The sequence below is a fragment of the Channa argus genome, chromosome 2 (genome assembly GCF_033026475.1).
Source record: "Channa argus isolate prfri chromosome 2, Channa argus male v1.0, whole genome shotgun sequence".
NCBI classification, from domain to species: domain Eukaryota; kingdom Metazoa; phylum Chordata; class Actinopteri; order Anabantiformes; family Channidae; genus Channa; species Channa argus.
This window is the reverse complement of record NC_090198.1, coordinates 8,629,106-8,649,606: the sequence shown is the minus strand read 5'-3', so window position 1 is coordinate 8,649,606 and position 20,501 is coordinate 8,629,106. Positions and strand designations below refer to the sequence as shown.

The following is a 20,501-nucleotide window of genomic DNA, read 5'->3' as shown; positions in this document are numbered from 1 at the left end:
GGGAAAAAAGGGGAAGGAGGGTAGAGGGAATGAAGAAAAAATAGCTCTAAACTGAATTGCTTTGATTTTCACCCTTCATGTGTCACAAGTTTAAAATGTGTGCTCACTGTGGAGTCACAAAAGGACACTTGACACAATGACAACAATGATTCAGAAAGGTCTGAATTTTTAACTGCAGTATGTTTAGCTTCCAATGCAAGCAGTTTAAGGTGAATCAAGAAACATGCGAAAGGGCAGTAACATAGTAGTCATCATTTCTATTCTCATCATTTCTATTCCCAAAGAATTTCATGACGGTGAACTCTAGTCCACATCCAAAAAGATATGCAATGAACAACTTTTATAGGTGTGAATCGGCACAAAGCTTTAATCCAGTATACACTTCACATTGTTCATCCATGGCTTCTAAGCTACAGGTTTTGGGAAAAATAACAACACTCTGGTAAAAATGTATACTAAACATATGTACACTAAATCATAGAGCTAAGATACTGTTGACTGACATAGGCAATTAGGGGTGCACTTATTAAGCATTGTCTTGATATCAATTTTCCCATATTCTTTATTATAACCACAGTGATACACCAACATGAGACTACAGCCATGTTAGCAGCTCCATAAAGCTCTACTTTGGTACACTGGTGCTTTGAGCTACACATGGAACAAGCTCAAATCTACACTGACAATGCTAATATGCTGATGATTATCATTATGAGCATATGGGGCCAACTCACCAAACAACTGACAGATCAACGACCATCTCTATGCCATTTCTACAGCAATGCCAATACGTGGTTTGTAAGTTACAATACTGGTACAACTTAATAAAAAAAGAAGTTGTGAAAAATAATGAGAAATTTGTGACGTAGCCATGTCCGTGACTATCACAAGCTGAGGATATTATACCCCGTGCAATTTAGTGCAAATTTGACCTTTAATTTTTCAAGAAATCTGCGTCACAGTTTTGTTAAATACACTGCATGCATACAATGACTTACTTGCTGCTGAGCTCATCTATGGTAGTGGTCATCTCATTGTGCAGCTCCTCATCAAACTTACTCTTCTGGGATTTGTTCCTGCACCGGAAAGCACAAGACAATTACAAAGAGGCACACAGGCAGACACTGAAACACAGGCTGACCGGACTACTGTAGATGCTGGAAAACCAGATCAAGTCATGCAGGTTACTCACGTCCAGTTTAGCTGTGCTTGTAGGGAACTTTGTTAAGGCCATTCTGAGCATTAGTTAGAAAAGAGAAATATTGTTTGTGTATGTGATAGAATGATTTAGGGGGCCGTGTGTGTGGACGCTGAAGGCTGTGTGTTAGATCATCTCTGTGGGATTCAGCCAAAGTGTTTGCATCATGTTTCTGCTTGGAAACCCCCTACCCTATCAGGAAGGAAACACTCACACAGATGCACATACCCAGATACACAAAAGCCCCAGTCAGTGATTGGTGTTAATACGAGGGTGTCAGTCCTCTAACAGAGGTTACAGGTTTTCTGACGGCTTTTTATATCACACGTTGCCTTGTCACATAGAGGCAGCAGTGAGAAACAGTGAAAAAAGAACAGTATTGCACCACTGCTCAGGTTAGTGTTGGGACAGCAAGGCTCTCCACTAAGGCAGTAGTTCTCACACTGGGGGAGCAGACACCACGCAGAAACTATTTAGGGTGTGGAGGATTAACAGGGTGGTTAAAAACTGTGGGAGGGATTTTTAGTTTGGATCTTTCGATTTAGTGTAATGGGTTATCTTCCTATTTTATCATTGACAAATGAGCTATGTAGCCATTGATCCCACAAATATGTATCAAATCAAAAGGAAATAATTCCTTTTGAGAAACCGCATGAAACATAATTGCTAGGAACTAATTTGCAATTAAAAACTGGACAATTTATGGACAAGCAGAAGGTTTTTCAAAAAAATAATTTTCTTCGGCTACTTATTGGTTTTTTGGGGTCACATCCCAAAACTATGAAAAATACTGCACTTAGGGAAAAAAGACCTTGCGGGCCATAAAGGCCCCACTCACTTATAGCTGCTGAATGGTGGTGTGGGCAAGGTGAAGGGTTCCTCTAGAGACTCATCAAAGCTGCCAGGACCCAACATTAAAAGACAAACATAAATTCATCACAACAAAGGAGTGAGGAATAGAAAAATAAATAATTTTTTTGTAATTAAAATAAATGATGGGCTGATCCAAAGTGAATAAAAAATCGATCTTAAACTGTTAATTAACAGGAGTAGCACACTGAGAGCTGTTACTCTACCCATCGAAAAACACTACTCTGTCGTCAAGCTGGAGTTTGTGCATTTCAATGTCACTTTAGTGTTCACCAGCTGCTGCATCTGCTACAGCAGACTGAATACATGAATGAAATTAACAATTTCCGAGATAAAGCAAGCTTCCGCTCTCTCAAGGTGGAATGTGTGTGCTTTTGCCACACACTTATCTCTTGTAATCACATTACTCCAACCCACACTGTTTGTGTAGGCGAGCCCTGACCGCTAATCAGTTGCTAAACTTTGCCTGTACACTTAATGTCGCTGCCAGATGGGCAAACAGAATTAACCATTATAGGCTATAAACATAATCAATTTGTCTATGCATTATTTGAAGCTAATAGAAATAAAGCTTAACACCCCTACCACTTTCCAGGAATGACTGCCAAGCAGCACAGCTGTACTAAGCAAACCATCAGTGACAACAGTATATTCTGTCAGTGAATGTTTTCTTTTCAGGATGTGACTCCTCCAACACTCCTTTTGCTTCAGGAAGATACACTGCTTTATTTTTAAATAACGAATAATAACCCGCTCTACAATGTCATTGTGTTTTAAATGTTTGATACTAACTGAATGACACATTTAAGTTGCATCTTCTTTAACCAATGACCCACTCATACTGTACATGGGCTAGGGCTGAGGTGGGGTTTTCAGGGTCACAAGCTTTAAATGCTAAAATTCAAAGCCGTATAAAACAACCACTATTAAGATTCATCCCATCAACATTTTTAAGCTCCCACCAAATGCATGCACATTACAAATAATGTGTCTATAGTTCAACAATTGTTATAATGTAATGATTGGGATAGAACATCCCTCCAAATGGTTTGTAATTGTAAACGGTTGTTTGTCTTTGTATGTCTGTCTGTCTGTGCAGGTGCTGAGGTAGCGTTGCAATCTACCCAGGGTGTACCCTGCCTCTCAACCCCCGGACCCTGAACTCTGATGGAAAGATGATCAGTTCATATTATCTGAACAGAGAAAAAAAATCTTGGGAAAGATGGTAGAAGACACTGTTTCCCACTAAAATGCCATTAGCAACAGTGTTGTCCATGGGAAGTCCTCCAGGGTGAACGTGAGACGATCCAACTCTTTGTCCATGTCAAATTTCACAATGACTTACAGTAGTTACAGTTGAATACACCTTAAAATAATGCTAGCTACCAAATGGGACTTCATATGTGAATTTGTCTTACCTGTCAGTGACCTTAGAAGGGGCTGGTCGCAGTGGGATGTCCTGTAAAAACAGGGACAAATTCCTAGTAACATACCTAATAGAGGTTGCATCAACCTATGCTCAGTGTTTGAGAGGTACGGTATCTACATAGCAAAACAAGATATATGCAATATGCATAAGCTTTGACAGCTTAGTACTAATGCAGATTCACATTATTTATACACAACGGTAGTAACCACCTGCAACACAAGTGTTCCTACTGAAAGAACTGAAAGTGATAACAGGTATTGTTACTTTATGTGAGTAAAAAGATTACATTTGCCATTGCTGACACTAATACACCTGGCAAACATATTTAGAACAGCAGGAGTTTTGTATGCAAACAGTAAAAAGTGGCTATTCTATAATAGCTCTATTTGTAGTTTACACACCGGCTATTCCCAACATTATTTTACATTATAAAATGTATAAAACACATGCTTTAGATTTGTGTACTACGCAGGCTGCGAATTTTATTAAAACATATACTAAATCAATTAAAGAGTAAAAAGATTATTTACTCACCTTCATGTGGGCTTTGACAATAGGATCTGGGGTGAAGCCATCTCGGCTCTGGAGGTGGGCAAAAGGTTTAACAGCCCCCCAGGATTCCAGGTAACGGGTCATACGCACAGATGCCCGCATCTTTAGTCCATCATTAACACGAGGTTTAGGTGCACTACGGCTGTTCAGGGATGGGTCCTTGGTCTTAAAAAACATGAACAAATCACATTGCATTCATGGTGTAGTACTGTAGGTATTTGGTTGTAAATCTTAGGCATACAACTAGAGTATGTTCCTAGATCACAAACGTGTTGAGTCTTTAAGAGCACCGCTCTAATTTTGTAGATTTCTCAGTAAAAAGCGTTTTCACAAGTTTATAACTTTGATCTGTTGATGCAGTTTTGGCAGCCTGCCATTCCGCTATGTAGGGTTGTTTACATGTGGTACATGCATGGGTCACCTAAATTTGGTTGCAATTTCCCAATACACAGATGGAGTTAGCTAATTAACGTCAAATCAGCTATGACTTTGGCAACAAAATACACAAGAATGGCAGTTGTTGTTCAATGATATATGTACCAAAACTTGGGATGACTCAGGAGAAGAAAATGTTCTGCCAAAAAATATAAATAAATAAATAACTATATAAAAATCAGTTTTTGTAATTACGCTTACACTGACAGTCTCTTAAACCAAAAAAATTTAGATATCGGGGTGAAACTTAATTGGCCAATATGTGTGAAAGATCAGCTTGGAAGAAAAATATAGTGAAAAAAATAAATAAATCAAAAACACAAAAGAGTTCATATAAAACAAATGTAACGATTAAATGTATATATGCAATAATTTTTTTAGGATTTGTTTCATCATCATTGCAGCAAGACCAGATGTTTCAAAGATACTCCTTTCTCACCTGATTCCTCATTTTGTGCCTTTTCAAGAAAGATGAACACTTACCCGTGGATCAATGACTAGGTAGGTCCGGACATTAAGCTCTTTTAGGTAGCCATCCCTGGTGTGGCCGTTGCCCTCTTCCACTTCATAAGCCTTGTTCAGGTGCTTTAGAGTAGCCTCTGTGATGTGGACACGTCTGAACAAGTTTGGTAAAAAGCAGGAGAAACAATGAAACACTGGCACAGATGTAAGATACTTATTTTTAGTACTGAACAATGATTAGAATTATGGACTTAATTTGTTTAATCACAACACAGAAAAAATGGTATTGAGAACTGTAAGGTGACTGTACAAATGTCTTCATGTGAACTGACCATATGCAATTTCAGGTCAATTGAGTTTTAAGTGGAGTTAAATAATGTATATCCAATGAAAATTAAAAAGTTAATTTTTCAATTATAATGTTGATATTCCATCATATCATTTTCAAGATTTGGGGGTTAACAATGTTAATACTGAAAATATTTGAATATAAATAAACCCTTTCCTTTGTAAATGTAACTTTACATAAAGTTGAAAATATTGGTGATGTCCTGCTAATTACATTGCTGATGCCAAAAGAAACTGTAGGTCTATGAATCATATCCTGTCGTTTAGAGCAAGGCAATGAGGAATGGGTGCTGTTTTGTTTCATGTCAACAGTAGTTTGTGTATGCCAAGCTACTGTTATTAAGCTTATAATACAAAAACAATCTGTGCTACTTACCCTGGAAGGCCTCCAGCCTCCATGTGATTGGCCAGGGTCACATCATGTGACCACACATCAAACTGCCATTTGCGAAGTCCAATCACACCACAGAGAACATTGCCTGAATGTACACCCACTCTCATGTTGATATCCACTCCTGTGGCCTCTCGTACCTGCCTGAAGGCAGTATTTTTGTTAGCACAGATTATTATTGAAGGTTGCTTCTATATGCACACTACAGTTTTTAAGGTAGCCAGATAATGACAAGTCAGAGTAATCTATTTAGGTTTATGTGAAACCCTATTGTCTGATTGTCTGTGTATGTGTCAGTATTCTAAATATCTAAATAAAAACATCCCCTAGAGCCAAGTCACAATTTTCTCAGATTTCCTTTAGGTGATAGCTGGCACAAACTCACTTGATAGCTTCGCACATGTCTAGCCCCATTTTGACACAGTTCTTAGCATGTTTTGGCAAAGATACCGGCAGCCCCGACACACAGTAGTAGCAGTCTCCAAGGATCTTAATTCTCATGCATTCATTTTCCTGTAAAAAGTGACAAAAAATTAAAGTGAAACCATAAAAATACATTTTTGTGCAATTAGGATTTAGACAGATGGGAAAACAAATAAATGGGATGAGTGTACAGATGTCGAAACAGAGGAGCTGTCTAATACAACTTCAGTCTTCCACTAGTGGGATCCAAAAGCAAATCTTTACATTATTTAGGAGACAAGTTAGAGATTGCAAGTTAAACTTTGAGATCAGTGCCAATTGTAATAATGACGAGAAGAATTCTAAACAGCTCACCTTGGCAATTTGGTCAAACTTGCCAAACAATTCATTGAGCATGATGACCAGCTCCTTCGGAGAACAGTCACTGGCCAGTTGGGTGAAGCCAACAATGTCTGCATATAAAATGCTGAAAGACAGAGATACAGTGAAAGTTTAAAACACACAAACACACACATTACTGCTTATGTAGCAAATAAGTGTATTATAAACCTTGACAACAAAGATGAGTACTGCAGATAACCAGCAGGCTTAGATAACGCTGTACCTCCCCCCCAAAAAAGTTCCCACAGAGACCAAGGGTGTTTTCAGGTTTGAGTTATAATAGTCCACTTGAGCAACTGATAAGCAATGGTAATATACAGTTGCACTCACAATTATTTAACCCCCATTAAACGTCAGGTGTTTTGGCAATATTTACAATCTTTCAGCCATTTACAATAAACAAATTAAAAAAGAAAAATTCAAATAGCTTCACACAACTAATGTCAAGCACTGTATAGTTAATGACGTGGCAATTTGTTATCATAAACAATTATTGATGATGTATGATAATTGATACAATATGGAACTGCAAAAACTCCACAGCATCTATGTTGGGTGAAGGTCTGGGCTCTGACTGGGCAAATTCAATAAACAATTTTGTTAGGCCATTCTGTAGAAGATTTACTTTGATGGTTAGGGACATGGTCCTGCTGCATCATCCAACATTTTCTGAGCTTCAGCTTGAGTACAGCTAACTATTATCCTGTAGGATACTGCAATAAATTTAGGACTTAATTTTCTTTCCCACAGTGGCAGGCTGGCCAGTGCCAGAGGCAGCAAAACAGCTTTGAATAATGAATCTCCAATGTACATGTTTTTATATTGGTATGTGGTTCCTGCTTTTAGGGGGCCCTTGTCCCCAATCCCGGCTATATACGTCGAAGTGTCTCTGGCAAGACACTGAACCACCAGGAGCCCTTTTCCATCCTAAGCTGTGCAGTGCCGGTCCAAGCCCGGTAGTAATTGGGGAGGGTTGCGTCAGGAAGGGCATCCTGGATAATAACTGTGCCAAATCAACATGCGGACAATTAACACACATGTTTCATTGATTAGACTCAAGGTTTTCAACCTCCTGATTCCAGTAGCATTTGCTGCTGTCAGTAGCATTTGACCGGAAGAAACTAGACACCATAAAGCTCACACTGTTTGTGCATCACAAATTTAAACCACAAACAGCTGTTTTTTTTCTGCACAGCTCCGTTTCTCACTATAACCAACTATGGCCATTAGAGCCCCTGAGTTGGTTAGTAGGTTTTCCAGCGTAAAGGCACCTCCTATTAACCACCAGTACACCAAATCACTAAAAGGCATGTCTGGTTCACTGTTAAATCATAGTCTAGACCTTTTCAAGTCTGCTGGTTGGCAAATAATGATATCTTATCTGATCTCTGAAAAACTCCAACACCATGAGGAAAAACAGTTGGAAGTTTGGCAAAAGCCCAAATCACATACTAATGCATATGGTTCCAAACCATTTCAAACCTTTTTTTTTTTTAAACATTCTGGATCCTCCAACTGACCAATCCTGTTCCAATACCTGATTTAAAACTGCCAGATGCTTCACGAGACAAACAACACAGCTAATGACTGGTCTGACTGGGGTAATTACAGGTATAGCTCAAGCCCTTAAATGAACATGGTGGCACACATGACTGATGCCACACAGTAACATCTTGATTAGCAAAGGCCAAATAGTGTATTGTCAAAACCTTCATTCAGACATTTGGAAATGTCACTTTACAATGTAGTCTTACTGCTATTAAGAAAAAAAATAAAGTTAAAGCAGAATGCATTTACATTTATTTGAAATGTAAGTCAGTTGGTGAGCCATCTGCCAAAGTTCAGAATAAGCTGACCTAGTATCTGTCAGCACTTCCTAAATTAATGAAACCTTTGTAAAACAAAGAGCTTTAACTGGGTCAGTGCTCTGAAAACAGAGAGGAAACATAATCTCCATCCTTATGTGAAGTGACCAGGATTTGTTTTTGTTTTTTGGCCTTTTATGCGTTATTTAGATTTTATGAGGTGCATAGAAGTAGAGATTCACCTTTAACAGAGAAAGATTCATGTATCACGAAGAACTGGGACAAAGTAGACAGACAGACTAGAGAATGAGTTTGGTTTTGAGAACTTAGCCACGTTTTGTTTTAAAATTTGAAGTATAAGCGAGCTTGAATGTCTTGATGACTGATCAGCAGTGTTCATTCTATGCCAATCCCAAGTCAACAATTCGATGATTATAATAAGGCTTTCAGAATAATTAGATCCTTTATAACAAGGGCCAATACATGATCAATAAATTTATGTTAAGTTAAGTAAAACATTTAGAAAAAATAATATAATAGTTTTTTTTGGTGATAGGTTGTACCTGACATTCTCGTGCCTCTTGACATAAAGGCTGTGAAAGTTATTATCTTTCACAAGTCGCTGTTGCTCTTCCTTGTCTTTACATTCTTGCAAGCGCTCCATAATTGTCAGCTTCATCTTCATGGAGATGTAGACTGGCAGCACTGACTGCAGCAGATTCTCCTGCAAACAAACACATACACAATACATTACATAATCGCAATTTAGATGAGCCAGAAAATGTAACTTACTTGACTTGCACTCATTGTACAGTGATGCGTGATAGTGTCGGCAAATAAAATACAAAAGTCATCCTGGGAACCACTATAACACGCACAATCAAACACACATGCATGATCACAAGCTTATGATCTGAGACTTCTAGAACAAGGTCATTAACATCTTACCCTTTTAACATGGAACGGCACCAAATAATTCCAGACATTTTGACACCATGTTACTACTGTAGCCAAATAATGAAAAACATGATGAAGGGAAAGACCATCCTAGTCTGTGCCAGTATGATTGATACATTAGACAATAGTACACAACGTGAATCTGCCACAATAGCCAGAGGCCTGAGCAACATTGACAGTTCAATGTCATGATTAAGAATGGAATCTGAAGAGGCAACTGCCCAAGAATAGATTAATCCTTCTTTAAAATATCAAAAGGGGGGTCAGGTTCAAAACAAAAACTTTTTATTCATAAAAAATTTTGAATTAGTGTCTTATTGTATGCATGTGAACTTGCTTCCCTCTGCTACAACCTGAACTGCTTCCTTTTATTCTGAATGACCCTTTAATTTTTGTAATGAATCTGAAACTTGAAAATTTTAAAAAGCGGCCTTTGTATAGATGATGTTTATCTGAGATGTCTCACATAATATTATGGTGATGCAAATCGTATGTATTCTAAATGTGAGAAAAACTGTGTTGTCACTAAAAATATGCAGTGACACATATTTACTTTGGTTCTGTTGAAAGCAGTGTAGAGTGGTTCATTTCTGAAAATTACATTAGTGATGGTTTTTAGAACGGAATAAAGTTTAAATGCCATTATGAGGTCATTCATACTCTGCCAAAAAATAGTTCATTGAGGTCCTTACTTATTGAGGGGGGGTTTCTCCCTTGGCTCCTCGTTTGTAGCAGTTTTCATTCTTTGCCAGCCACGCTATTATGTCATGTTTTCTTTGTCTAACTTTGTGCACCAGGCTAATTTTCAGCCCCAATTCAAATACAACAGGAGATGTACATTTTAACGATTATATGATTCATTATGCTTGTCATTCTTCTGGTTAGGCAAAACAGCAGCTTTCCTGTCAGTGTGTTTTATGTTCTGTACTAAGCAACAATCATAACAAATATCCAAAGAGGAAAATTGGTTTTAAAACCGGCATGTGAAGTTGAAGCAAGTCAGCACAGATGCATTTAATTTAAAAGGCATCACAGGAAAATTTAATTTGTGAAGGATTTGTTAGTCACAATGAAAACATCTGTGGGAGAGTCAACGTGAGGCCAGCCATAGGCAAAACGTTAAGAGGAAACAAAATTATGAGCTTGGCAATACTGACAAGCTATTTTTATTGTGTCTGTAACGTTTGTTTCCATTCAGTGAGGTTAATAAATTACATTGCATGTGAAACTGGGCTGTTAAAAATCTCATCACAGTTGCCTTTGAGTATGTAGTACACTATGCTTTCCCTTTCGCCCTGATAAAAATTGGGTTAATGCCATCCATTTTTTAAAAATAAACAAACAGCGCACTGAATTATTACTCTCTTTAAGAGAAAATCAAATGAAAAGTGTGTGTGAATACACGTCTATGCTTATATCAACAAAATGTGTATGAGCCTACTCTCATGATAATCTTAAAACAAACAGGCTCTAAGGCACCTCAATATTTTTATACTTATTAAGAAGGGTATAGTGACAACTATAGTATCAACATAAGCATTAGAGACACAAAAAAATAATAAAGATTCAGACACACACTCTGACCATTCTGCAGCTACACAATCCCATAAGCAACAAAATGTAATACACTCTTCTGACACCTGTGGATAATGGATAACATTTCTCAGCAATCTTCGCTACAGGGGCTCTTCTGTGTGGCCTTTGTGATTCTTTGCCCTTTGCACCCCACATTCATTAATGTGCCATTAAAAGGAAGAGGGCTTGCAAGAATGTAAAGACAAGCAAGAGCAACAGTGACTTGTGAAAGATAATAACTATCACAGCTTTTATGTCAAGAGGCATGAGAATGTCAGGTACAACCTATCACCATAAAATTCGATTAGATAATTTTTTTCTAAATGTTTTAATTTACTGAACATAAATTTATTGATCATGTATTGTTATAAAGCATCACATTATTCTGAAAGCCTTATTATAATCATCAAACTGTTGACTTGGGATGGACATAGAATAAATGTCCATTACCCTTCTCTGGTTCAATGGTTGTCCTACCTTGGATCACTTTTACTTATTTTTTATGAAAGTACGATAATAATGTATGGGTTAACAATATGGTATAAAAAATATATTCCATATTTAACCACTGTTGACTAGGCTGGCCAAACTTTCAAAGTCTTGGCAAACTAAAGCTAGGCAGAGAGTGTGTTGATTTGGCCCGATTTTAGCACTGATCCAATTGTGCCTGATTGAGTTTATAATTGCATCAGACTCTGATCCGACCGGTTGTTGTTTGACGTGCAGTGGGAGTAGGATCCTGCGACCTGATAAATAACTTGAACAATCATCAAAAAGTTTGGTTGGCTGTCTTGATATGCAAGCACCAAAGCGAGATTTTCTTGCACTGCTACACTCATATTATGTTATAAAGGATAGGACGCTTGTTTAAACTTTTATGCTGTAGCATTTTATGGCTAAACCACCTGGCGGTTTAAATGTTGTAGCTGAAACTCCTGTGATATACAGAATTTCACTAGAGAACAGATGCACAATGTGTGCATTAACCCGGCATTCACAGCTTTACATCATTCATTCCCCTATTCTTTTTTTTTTCCCATTGTGGAATCACAATAAGCGACTATTTACAAAAAGCAAAGCTTTATTTCTTTCTTATTTTCAAAACTAAGTATATAGCCCTCTTGTTAACTCTTTAGGAGTCATTGCTGCACACACATGACTGGAGGCTCTATCCGCTGGTCAGTGTAAGCTCCTCATTACTGGTGACAGACTGCCCCATATACTGTGAGCAGTGAGGTTTGAGATTTCGGCCAAGAGGGAAAGTTAATTGAAATGTGTAGTGTATGTAATCACACAGAAGACCAGTAAAAGTCAGAATGGTTCCATTCAGAAAAAGTGTAGCTATATGAACCCCTCTTTGACTGCCAGTGCATTACACTAACCTGCTGCCTCTTTTCAATCTCCAGCTTCATCCGCATGCTCAAGCACCTCAGGGTGTCTTGGAAGGTCTGCCTTAGGGTTTTCTCCATTAGGACCTTATGGAAGGCTCCCACCACAATACCACACAGAAATATCACTGCGTTGGACAGTAGCTACAGAAATAGATAAGGAAAAAGACATTAGAGCGGACATAATATTGCTTATTTAACTTTATCAGTGACTTTCTGAATGTAATTTTTTTAATGCCTGACTCTGGCGAAAATATTATTCTTTAAGTCTTTATTTTAGCTTTACTTTGATAGTAAACAATATTTCATTAGTGTTTGTTTAAGACATCAGTAGGGTATTTATAATTACAGCCTGACTCTTTAGGACAGTTGAATATTTAAATGAGAATACAAATCATTATTATATATAAAAGTTTATATACTGTGTTATTCTTTTATATAAAAACACATTTATTTGTCCTTTCGGCTTATCCTGTAAGGTCAGGGTCGTCACAGCGAATCATTTTTGTTCGAAGCTTGATTTGGTACAGTTTTTACGCCGGATGCCCTTCCTGATGCAACCCTCCCCAATTTCTACTGGGCTTGAGACCGGCACTGCACGGCTGGGGCTGGGCAGTTGGGGCTTCAGTGTCTTGCCCAGGGACAATTCAACATGTGGTCTGGAAAAGCGGGCCCGAACCTCCGACCCTATGGTCAGTAGGCGGGCACTCTACCAACTGAGCCACTGCCACCACTTTTTTATAAAAATAAAATAAATTCAATTACAACAATACTGGCATAAACAACAGCTTAGTAGCTGGTTATAGTCTGGAATTCTTCAACACGCTGCTTCAGTACAAGTTATATAATCATTACAGAAAAATGAATTAAAAAAATTATGGCATAGGTTTATTCAAACAGGTATCACCTGGTTAGCAAGGTGAGATGTGGGTTCACTGTATATAGTGAGGCGCACTGTGAGGACCATAATATGGGACAAGGAGGAGATGATGCTCAATACCACACCATACCACAACTGGAATGGCAGCATGGTGTACACAGTGAAGATGATGAAGAGGAAGAAAGGCACCTGGAAAAATAAAGTTTGGGTCATTTCAACAAGTCATTTTGTGTCCCTGAAATAATCTGTGCCAGAACAAAGTCAAACTCTATTAAATTTTGCCCTCCCTAATTTCAGAAATCTGGTGTTAAAAAATAAAACAAATGAGAAATCTTTATAAACTTACAGTTTAGGCCTAGACATAAAAATCAGCAACAGCTTAAGTAGCTTTTTCACATTTCTGTACACTGAATGTGTAATTGAAGATGCCCCAACAAAATCCAGAACTGCAGAACTGTATCTTAATAGAACTCTGCTGAGAGGTGAGGTTACCTGGTCCCAAGGCAAAATGATAGGGCTGCAAAAGATGAAGGTAAAGCCAAGGGTGAGGTGTGCAGCCCAGACAATCAGACCCAGAAGACGTCTCCATTGATGTGGAAGCCTCTCTATTGTGTTTGTATACACCAGCACAAACACAGCCAGAAAGACACACAGGCTGCCGCTTACCACGCTCACAAAGGCACAATGTTCTCTTGCGCTCTGCTCCAAAAACAGGGACAAGAAGAAAAATAAACATGCATTTTATTACAGTCATACTGTCTTTAGTACTTGTTTGGTGTGAGTGTAGAAGACAGTTGCATATATTTGCGGTGTGGGAAACTCATGGTGGTATTTTATAAAATAAAATTGTATATACATAAGTCATTAGTATCATGTATATGCATTTTTAAAATGTTGCTTAACAAAAACAAAACAATTACAAAAAAAACAGTACCCACCTTGAAGACAGACTATGCAATTGCTTCCTGACATGCTAAACCATCAGCAACAAAATGACTTGTCATGTGTCATGTGGGCAAGTCTAAAAACTTGTCACAATGTAAGTAGGGTATCAACTCCACTGTCAGGTCACAGGCTCTACAAAATTATTATTAATATTATTATGATCACTGTATACTGATGGGTACTATGTTTTTCAAGAAAACCAAAGCAGGTACAGTCTCAACCAATAACCTTTTTTTTTTTTTTAATTCAGTGGTTTATTATTTGTGTCTGCCTGGTCAATTGTGCTCTATTGTTAAAAACGAGGAGTACAAGATGCTCCTGAAAGCCATTGAAACTCTGAGCATTAAGGCTTATCTAGGATTACTGTTTTTTTTTCCCTTAACATCTGTCAGTGCATCATGCCCTGTTCACTCCAGGCTATCATCTTCCTGATTGAGTTACTGTACAGTGAGGAGCAACAATGAGGGGGAAAATATGTGTCCATTTGTCTGCAATAAAGCATCTTGTGTGAATATCTGCATTGCATGTTGCATGAAACTGCCAGCCATGTTTGTCCAAATGTATGCAGGTTGTCTTGGAATAAGAGATAGAGTGGGTGTTGGGGGCAGCACACAAGAGAAAGCAAAGGTTTAAAAGAGTGCTCAAGAGTGAGACAGACGCACAATGTCAGTGTTAATAGATCTATGCTCAAAGAAGGCCATCCCAGCATTGTATGTTGAGCTTTCTGGTTACCATGGCAGCACTGGAAAAGGCCAGGTCTCAACTAAAGCACTTTGTACCTCCTATGTACCTGGGAGTCTCAACAAAACCTTTTGTATGTGGAAAAAGAACAATGATTCTATATGAATAAGAGGTAAAACCCCATAACTAGATTCAGCTGCATGATACACACCACATTAAACCATTATTCCAAATTATGACATTAAAATGTTATGATATATTGGAAAACTGTAATTTCTACATCCTTTCAGTATTTACTACAGGTTGTAATATTTTAAAAGCTGTTTGTTATAGAGTAATAAGTGTACTGCAAATTCCTGATGGCTTTGAAATACCATTTATTGCTAAACAGTCAAGTAAAAAAATTTGTTTTATATTACATTAAGATCAACTGTGAAGAAGAATGCCAATAACTAGATTATCATGATCATAAGTAATTATAGAAAACAAAGGCAGGGGTCAAAATCACAGTGGCTGAAAAATAAAAACACGTGAAATTACAACACAACTGCCTTGTATGTAGGACACCAATGATTTCTAAGAATATGCAACTCAAAGTCATCCTCTCCCAGCTTAGAAACATGTAGAGGAATTTTAGATTATATTTAAACCAGAATCCAGACAAAAGGCAGTTAAATACCACCTCACCATCCACACAGGGCATGAAAACGGAGGTACGAGTGGCACTTAGAACACTGACTGAGCCAGTTTTCCTCTTAGCAGCACACTTCATCCATTGTCCACAATTGAAGGGGAGTTATGCAAGTTGACAGGGACTTTCTGACACCAGTAGCCTCCACCAAACAGGCATCCTGCCCCCTCCTTTGCATCTACATAAACAGTGTTGCACAAGCTCCATCCCAACATTTTGTCTGAACTTCGCTGCACCCCCAGCAACTGTGTGTGCAAGAGAAACAGCTGAGAAGGAAGATAACAAGAGGAATGAAAGTAGATGGTGATGTTGGCATGTTGGGATCAGGGAGTGAATGACCTAGTAAATTTAACATGTGTGCAATTTAAGATGAACTAAACTCTACAAGATATCTGCACAACATAAAATTGGTGTATGTGCATTTATCTGTCTGTGAACAACATACAAAATCTCTGAACATGATGGAAGAGTATGAGAGTAAAACAAAAATCCCAATGTATAAGTACATGGACAAGAAAAAGGGAGTATGCCACAGAGTCAACAGTAACACAATAGAAGGAAGGGTACAATGGTTTTTCCAACAGGGGAAAGTAATATTATCTCCTGTGACAGAAGCTGTCAGTTCACTATATGACCTATGGAACTGACTGAATGCTCTTCTATCCACTTTCAAGCCAAAATCAACAGCATGATGCAGATCAGCACAAGTCATATGATTATCTGTCTTTTCCTCTCCCTGTCAAAACCACAATAACATTCTTTAAGCTTTGACAGCTCTATTGTTCTACCCATTGTTCCCTTGTTTTATGTTTTAGTTCCTTTTTGACTGATCTTCTACTACAAGGTTTTCAAAGCTTACGTGGATTTAGGTTTTAAGAGCAACAGGGTATTTAGTAAGAAATCTGTGCAAGAGGTCCTCAACAGGCATCTCCAAGCCCTCCAAGTCCCTACCAGTTTTGAGGCTACTGTTGTGTGCCTGACCTCTTGTGAAAAAAAAAAGAAATTTCTTCCCATATAACAATCATTATCATTTTTCCACATGCACTTGATGTTATTCAGCAAACACTTTCCTCCACAATGCAAACTGTCCCTTTATCTTATCCAGGGAAGGCACCTGAAATATGCACAATCTATTTCTGGGTCTGTTCCAGCAATGCCCTCGTTCACAAGTCTTACACAACTACGCACTCATTCACACTTCTCAGCAGCTGTACTGTTAGTGAAGAGGAGTGAAGTGCTTTATTTAAGTTATTGCCCAGGGAAAGGACAGAGTACAATTCTTCACATTTTCACAGGCAAACCTAGAGATTCTAACTAACAAGTCACTGCTTTAAAAAACAACTGCTGCTGTCCTAATGTGTCACATTAGTCTCCACACATTACCCTTTGTCTTCTTTGCCATCAGCACAGATAGAAAAATGCTATAGAGATTGTGAATATGTGTCTGTTTAGTCAAATTTCTAGAAGGATGTGCACATGAACCAGAGTGCTAAAAGTTATTTTTTATTATACAGAGCATTTTAGTAACTATGTAGCAAATTTGAACATAAAGTGTATTAAATTGGGTTATTTAACAAAATTTAATCAATTATCTGCCCAATAAATACAATATTTTCTCTGAGTGAACAGATAATTGTTATGGTCTGGTCCGATATAATTTCGAAGCGATTATCTGGCGTGAACTGTGTGTGAAAAATACTGTACAGACTGTCACTGTATTAAACATAAGGTAACATATGCCTGGAGCCCCACAACACATTTGCTGCAAAGACTAAAGGCCTTCAACAATGATTTCAAAAGAGCTTCGGATGTTTCCTCCTACAGCATAGTCTGAAGCCAAGTGTTGTTACTAGTTTCACAATTTACAAGCCATTGTACTATGGAGTCTTTGCTGCCATGTTCCAAGGACGTTGATTTGTGAAGTTAATATAAGGACATGAATGAATGAAAACAATGTGATGTCTATAATTATTCTATAATTACTGTGCTTTACTGTATTAATTAAATTTAAAAAATGGTCTAAAACACCTGAAAAAGCACCTTTCTTGCACTTACTGACATCTTGCCATGCCATTCTTTCAACCTATGTGTACGGCAAAGGCATTGGAACACAAACTAAACAGGCAAAGTGCACTTCAAGGTCATGATGATCTATCACAGGTCTGTGCAGATCTGATCTTAATGATCTGTTAATGTTGTTTAATGGAAAAGTTTCTTTGTTGCAAGTTGCCTAATAAAACTGGTTATATTAAAAAGCTTACAGTAAAGCACCAGGTGTGAAATCCCCTCATTTTGGCAGATCTTACATATCTGTTATTACATTTGCTCACTTAAAAGGCACAATTATGAGGTTTAATTTTACTACAAACATCTGGATGTTACTTACCAGTCGAAGGGCAAAGAAAAGGATGAGGAGGATTCCACATGAGAGCATGGAGAGGCCCAGCAGGAGCACCAGTGGCTGATACTGGCTGATGCAAGAGAATCTGCGGTACAGGGCCTCATGTTTCAGCTCCTGGTCATTCAACAGGTATTTCCCCTTGGCTGGCATGGCTAAGACTTCTTACACAGACATAGCAGGTGTTAAAAAGCAGCACCAGTGAGCAGGAGTGTGTGTTTCCACTTCTTTGTCTGTTTGTGTCTGTTTGTGTCTGTGGGGGTGGGGGTGGGGGTGGGGGAGGGCAGACGTTTGTTAAAAAGAACAGTTTAAGATCTGTTAAGAGCCCCTTTCTAGCTCATGACGCTCAAGTAAAATTTGTGGTTTTCCTCCGGCGTGGCATCTTTAATGTTGTTTCTTCTCTTACAACTTTGTTGTAACTTTCTCTACTATTTGTCCTTTCTTTCTCCCCTTCACTAGTCCTTTTATGTCTTCTATCTTCTGTCTGGTGTTGGCAGCCAGACCTGCTTCATCTTTTGCCAGCTACTGTGTTGATCCCTTCAGTGGGTCTGAGCAATAAGTCCCAGTCTGGGAGGCACAGAGGAGGAGGGGATTTTGAAAAAGGGGAGGAGGGGGCTACAGAAGAAGAGAAGGAGGAAAACAGGAGTTGGTGAGAGAAGAAACAATGGCCACTGATGGTTGCACCAAGATTTATGATGTTACAGAGTGGTGAGGTTGGCAGCTTAACTCCTTAGAAGCACCTGGAATGAAGAGTAAGGGAGAGGGACAAAAAAAAGATAAATATAAGACTGAGACAAACACACAGACACACACAGGGTACTACTACGCAATGAACAGAAAAATATTGTATTTTTGTATACATAATACATGTATAGATGTTATTAGGAAATAACTATTTAATACAGACTTATACCAAACACTAACTGGTTTTGAAATGAGCTTTTAAGGTTTTAATACATTAAAAGAGGCAGAATGTAATAACGCATTTCCTGTGACTCAATACTGTGACCGTGAGAAGTAAAAGCCTTGATCCTTGGATGATAACATGCTTATTCATACCTGAATTTCACAATTTCCACAGTCCAGAAAGTCCTATCTCTGTTTTGGTCATTAACTTTGATAGAAAGCAGCCACAATGATTCATTTGTAAAAAAAAACAGAGAAAGAGAGATGGGCTTGTGACTACTAATAGTAAAACCAGCCACGTAAACCTTTAAGAATGGATCCTTTTCAATTATCTGTAGCCAGTTATTCTGTATAGAGCCACATGGGGAATGGAGCCTATCACAGCTGTCATGTGAAAGGGTGAAAGGCAGGGTACACCCTGGACAGATTACCAGTCTACCTCAAGGCCAACATAGACAGACATACACAGACAGGGGATCATCCACACTTACAGGCAATTTAGACTCACCAACATTCCTTGTGACTATGGGAGGAAACCAGAACCCAAGACCATCATCATGCTATCAAACAAAAGCAATATCAGTAACATATCCTGTATTTAAAACAATATGTCTGCTCACTGTATGAGGGTTGTATTTACAGAGTCTAAAAGAAGAGGTCAGGAAGGCTATTTCAAACACACACACTGTGAATATAGACTGTTCTTATCTTTTTAGACAATTACAGCCCTTTGGCTAGGCCACAAGAAGATTTAAATTCATACATACATACAATCTGTAGACAACACAGTCTTTTTGAAGCATGGGCTGCAATAAGGTAATACCTAGATCCTACTACAGTTATTCTAAAAAATGCTGAGATGTAAATCATTTGGAAAAACGCGACACTGGCTTGGAGCTCAATTGAAACAATGTGAACTTCGTACTGGTGTCAATAGAAACCTCATTTCCCCCTGTTGCTAATATTGCTGTTCTAGAGTGCAGTGCATGTAAGGGACAGCTTCATGTTTGTCCCTCACATAGCAACTGTGACAGATGCTATGTGCCATAAAAATGGGTCCACACAGCACTGGGTATAAGTGAACAGGCTGAAGCAGGGCTGGTGTAAAAAAGCAATACCACAGTGTTATAACTCGATCTCCGGCAGTTTACAGCCACCTTCAACTTTAACTTTTACTGCTGCTGATGGACAGAACGGCATCCACCCAGCTCACCTCCAGTCTTACATAACACCACCAGCAGTAAAAGCAAGCCCGAGAGCAGGGAGGTAAAACAAAGCACGTAGCTGTGGTGGTGGATTGTCCTTGTCTTGCATCAATAAGAACCAGATGGTCTGTTGGAAGGGGACCCTGAATAGATGTGTACAGGTTGTTTACACTGAGGGAGATATTTACTTCACATAAGGAGCTGTTCATTTAATGAGGTCCCCTGATAACAAGCACCACAGTCAAATACTATGCCAAGTTTATGCTTTTTAGGGTGATACACTCCATGATGGGGAAAGTACCAAACCTTTCCATCACTTCAGCCAAGGTCTTTATCTGGAACTTTCACTGCCTATCCCTTGGTGATTGTATCGTTCATTAAGGCAATATTATCCATTCTGAATAGGAATTCCTGAGAAATTTCCTCTTTAAATTTGCAGCACGTTGTTCTGCCATGGCACGATTTTTTGGCATTTTTTTAAGCGAAAATTAATACAGCAGTGTCTGTTTACTTCTATGAATGAAATATTTATATCACAAAACAGTTGGTTGAACTCTGTCATCAGTTTGGTTTCCACCTGC

General features: G+C 38.4%; 1 protein-coding gene across 5 annotated transcripts in view; it reads right to left on the bottom strand.

Moving 5' to 3' along the window:
- Nucleotides 1–20,501, bottom strand: part of adcy7 (adenylate cyclase 7) — a 55,825-nt gene that overhangs the window by 8,316 nt on the left and 27,008 nt on the right. For 3 of the 5 annotated variants that reach the window (XM_067495142.1, XM_067495146.1, XM_067495145.1), the window contains exons 2-14: nucleotides 17,798–18,549; nucleotides 13,587–13,793; nucleotides 13,122–13,283; nucleotides 12,209–12,358; nucleotides 8,858–9,018; nucleotides 6,463–6,574; nucleotides 6,071–6,198; nucleotides 5,671–5,829; nucleotides 4,968–5,100; nucleotides 4,032–4,214; nucleotides 3,487–3,527; nucleotides 2,037–2,096; nucleotides 999–1,076 (exon numbers count right to left, since the gene is read on the bottom strand). In XM_067495142.1, the coding sequence (XP_067351243.1) occupies nucleotides 999–1,076; nucleotides 2,037–2,096; nucleotides 3,487–3,527; nucleotides 4,032–4,214; nucleotides 4,968–5,100; nucleotides 5,671–5,829; nucleotides 6,071–6,198; nucleotides 6,463–6,574; nucleotides 8,858–9,018; nucleotides 12,209–12,358; nucleotides 13,122–13,283; nucleotides 13,587–13,793; nucleotides 17,798–17,962 (1,739 nt within the window). In that variant the 5' untranslated portion in view covers nucleotides 17,963–18,549. Of the gene's footprint in view, nucleotides 1–998; nucleotides 1,077–2,036; nucleotides 2,097–3,486; nucleotides 3,528–4,031; nucleotides 4,215–4,967; nucleotides 5,101–5,670; nucleotides 5,830–6,070; nucleotides 6,199–6,462; nucleotides 6,575–8,857; nucleotides 9,019–12,208; nucleotides 12,359–13,121; nucleotides 13,284–13,586; nucleotides 13,794–17,797; nucleotides 18,550–19,223; nucleotides 19,276–20,501 lie in introns of all 5 variants that reach the window. The other 2 variants (XM_067495143.1, XM_067495147.1) reach the window with 2 other exon arrangements.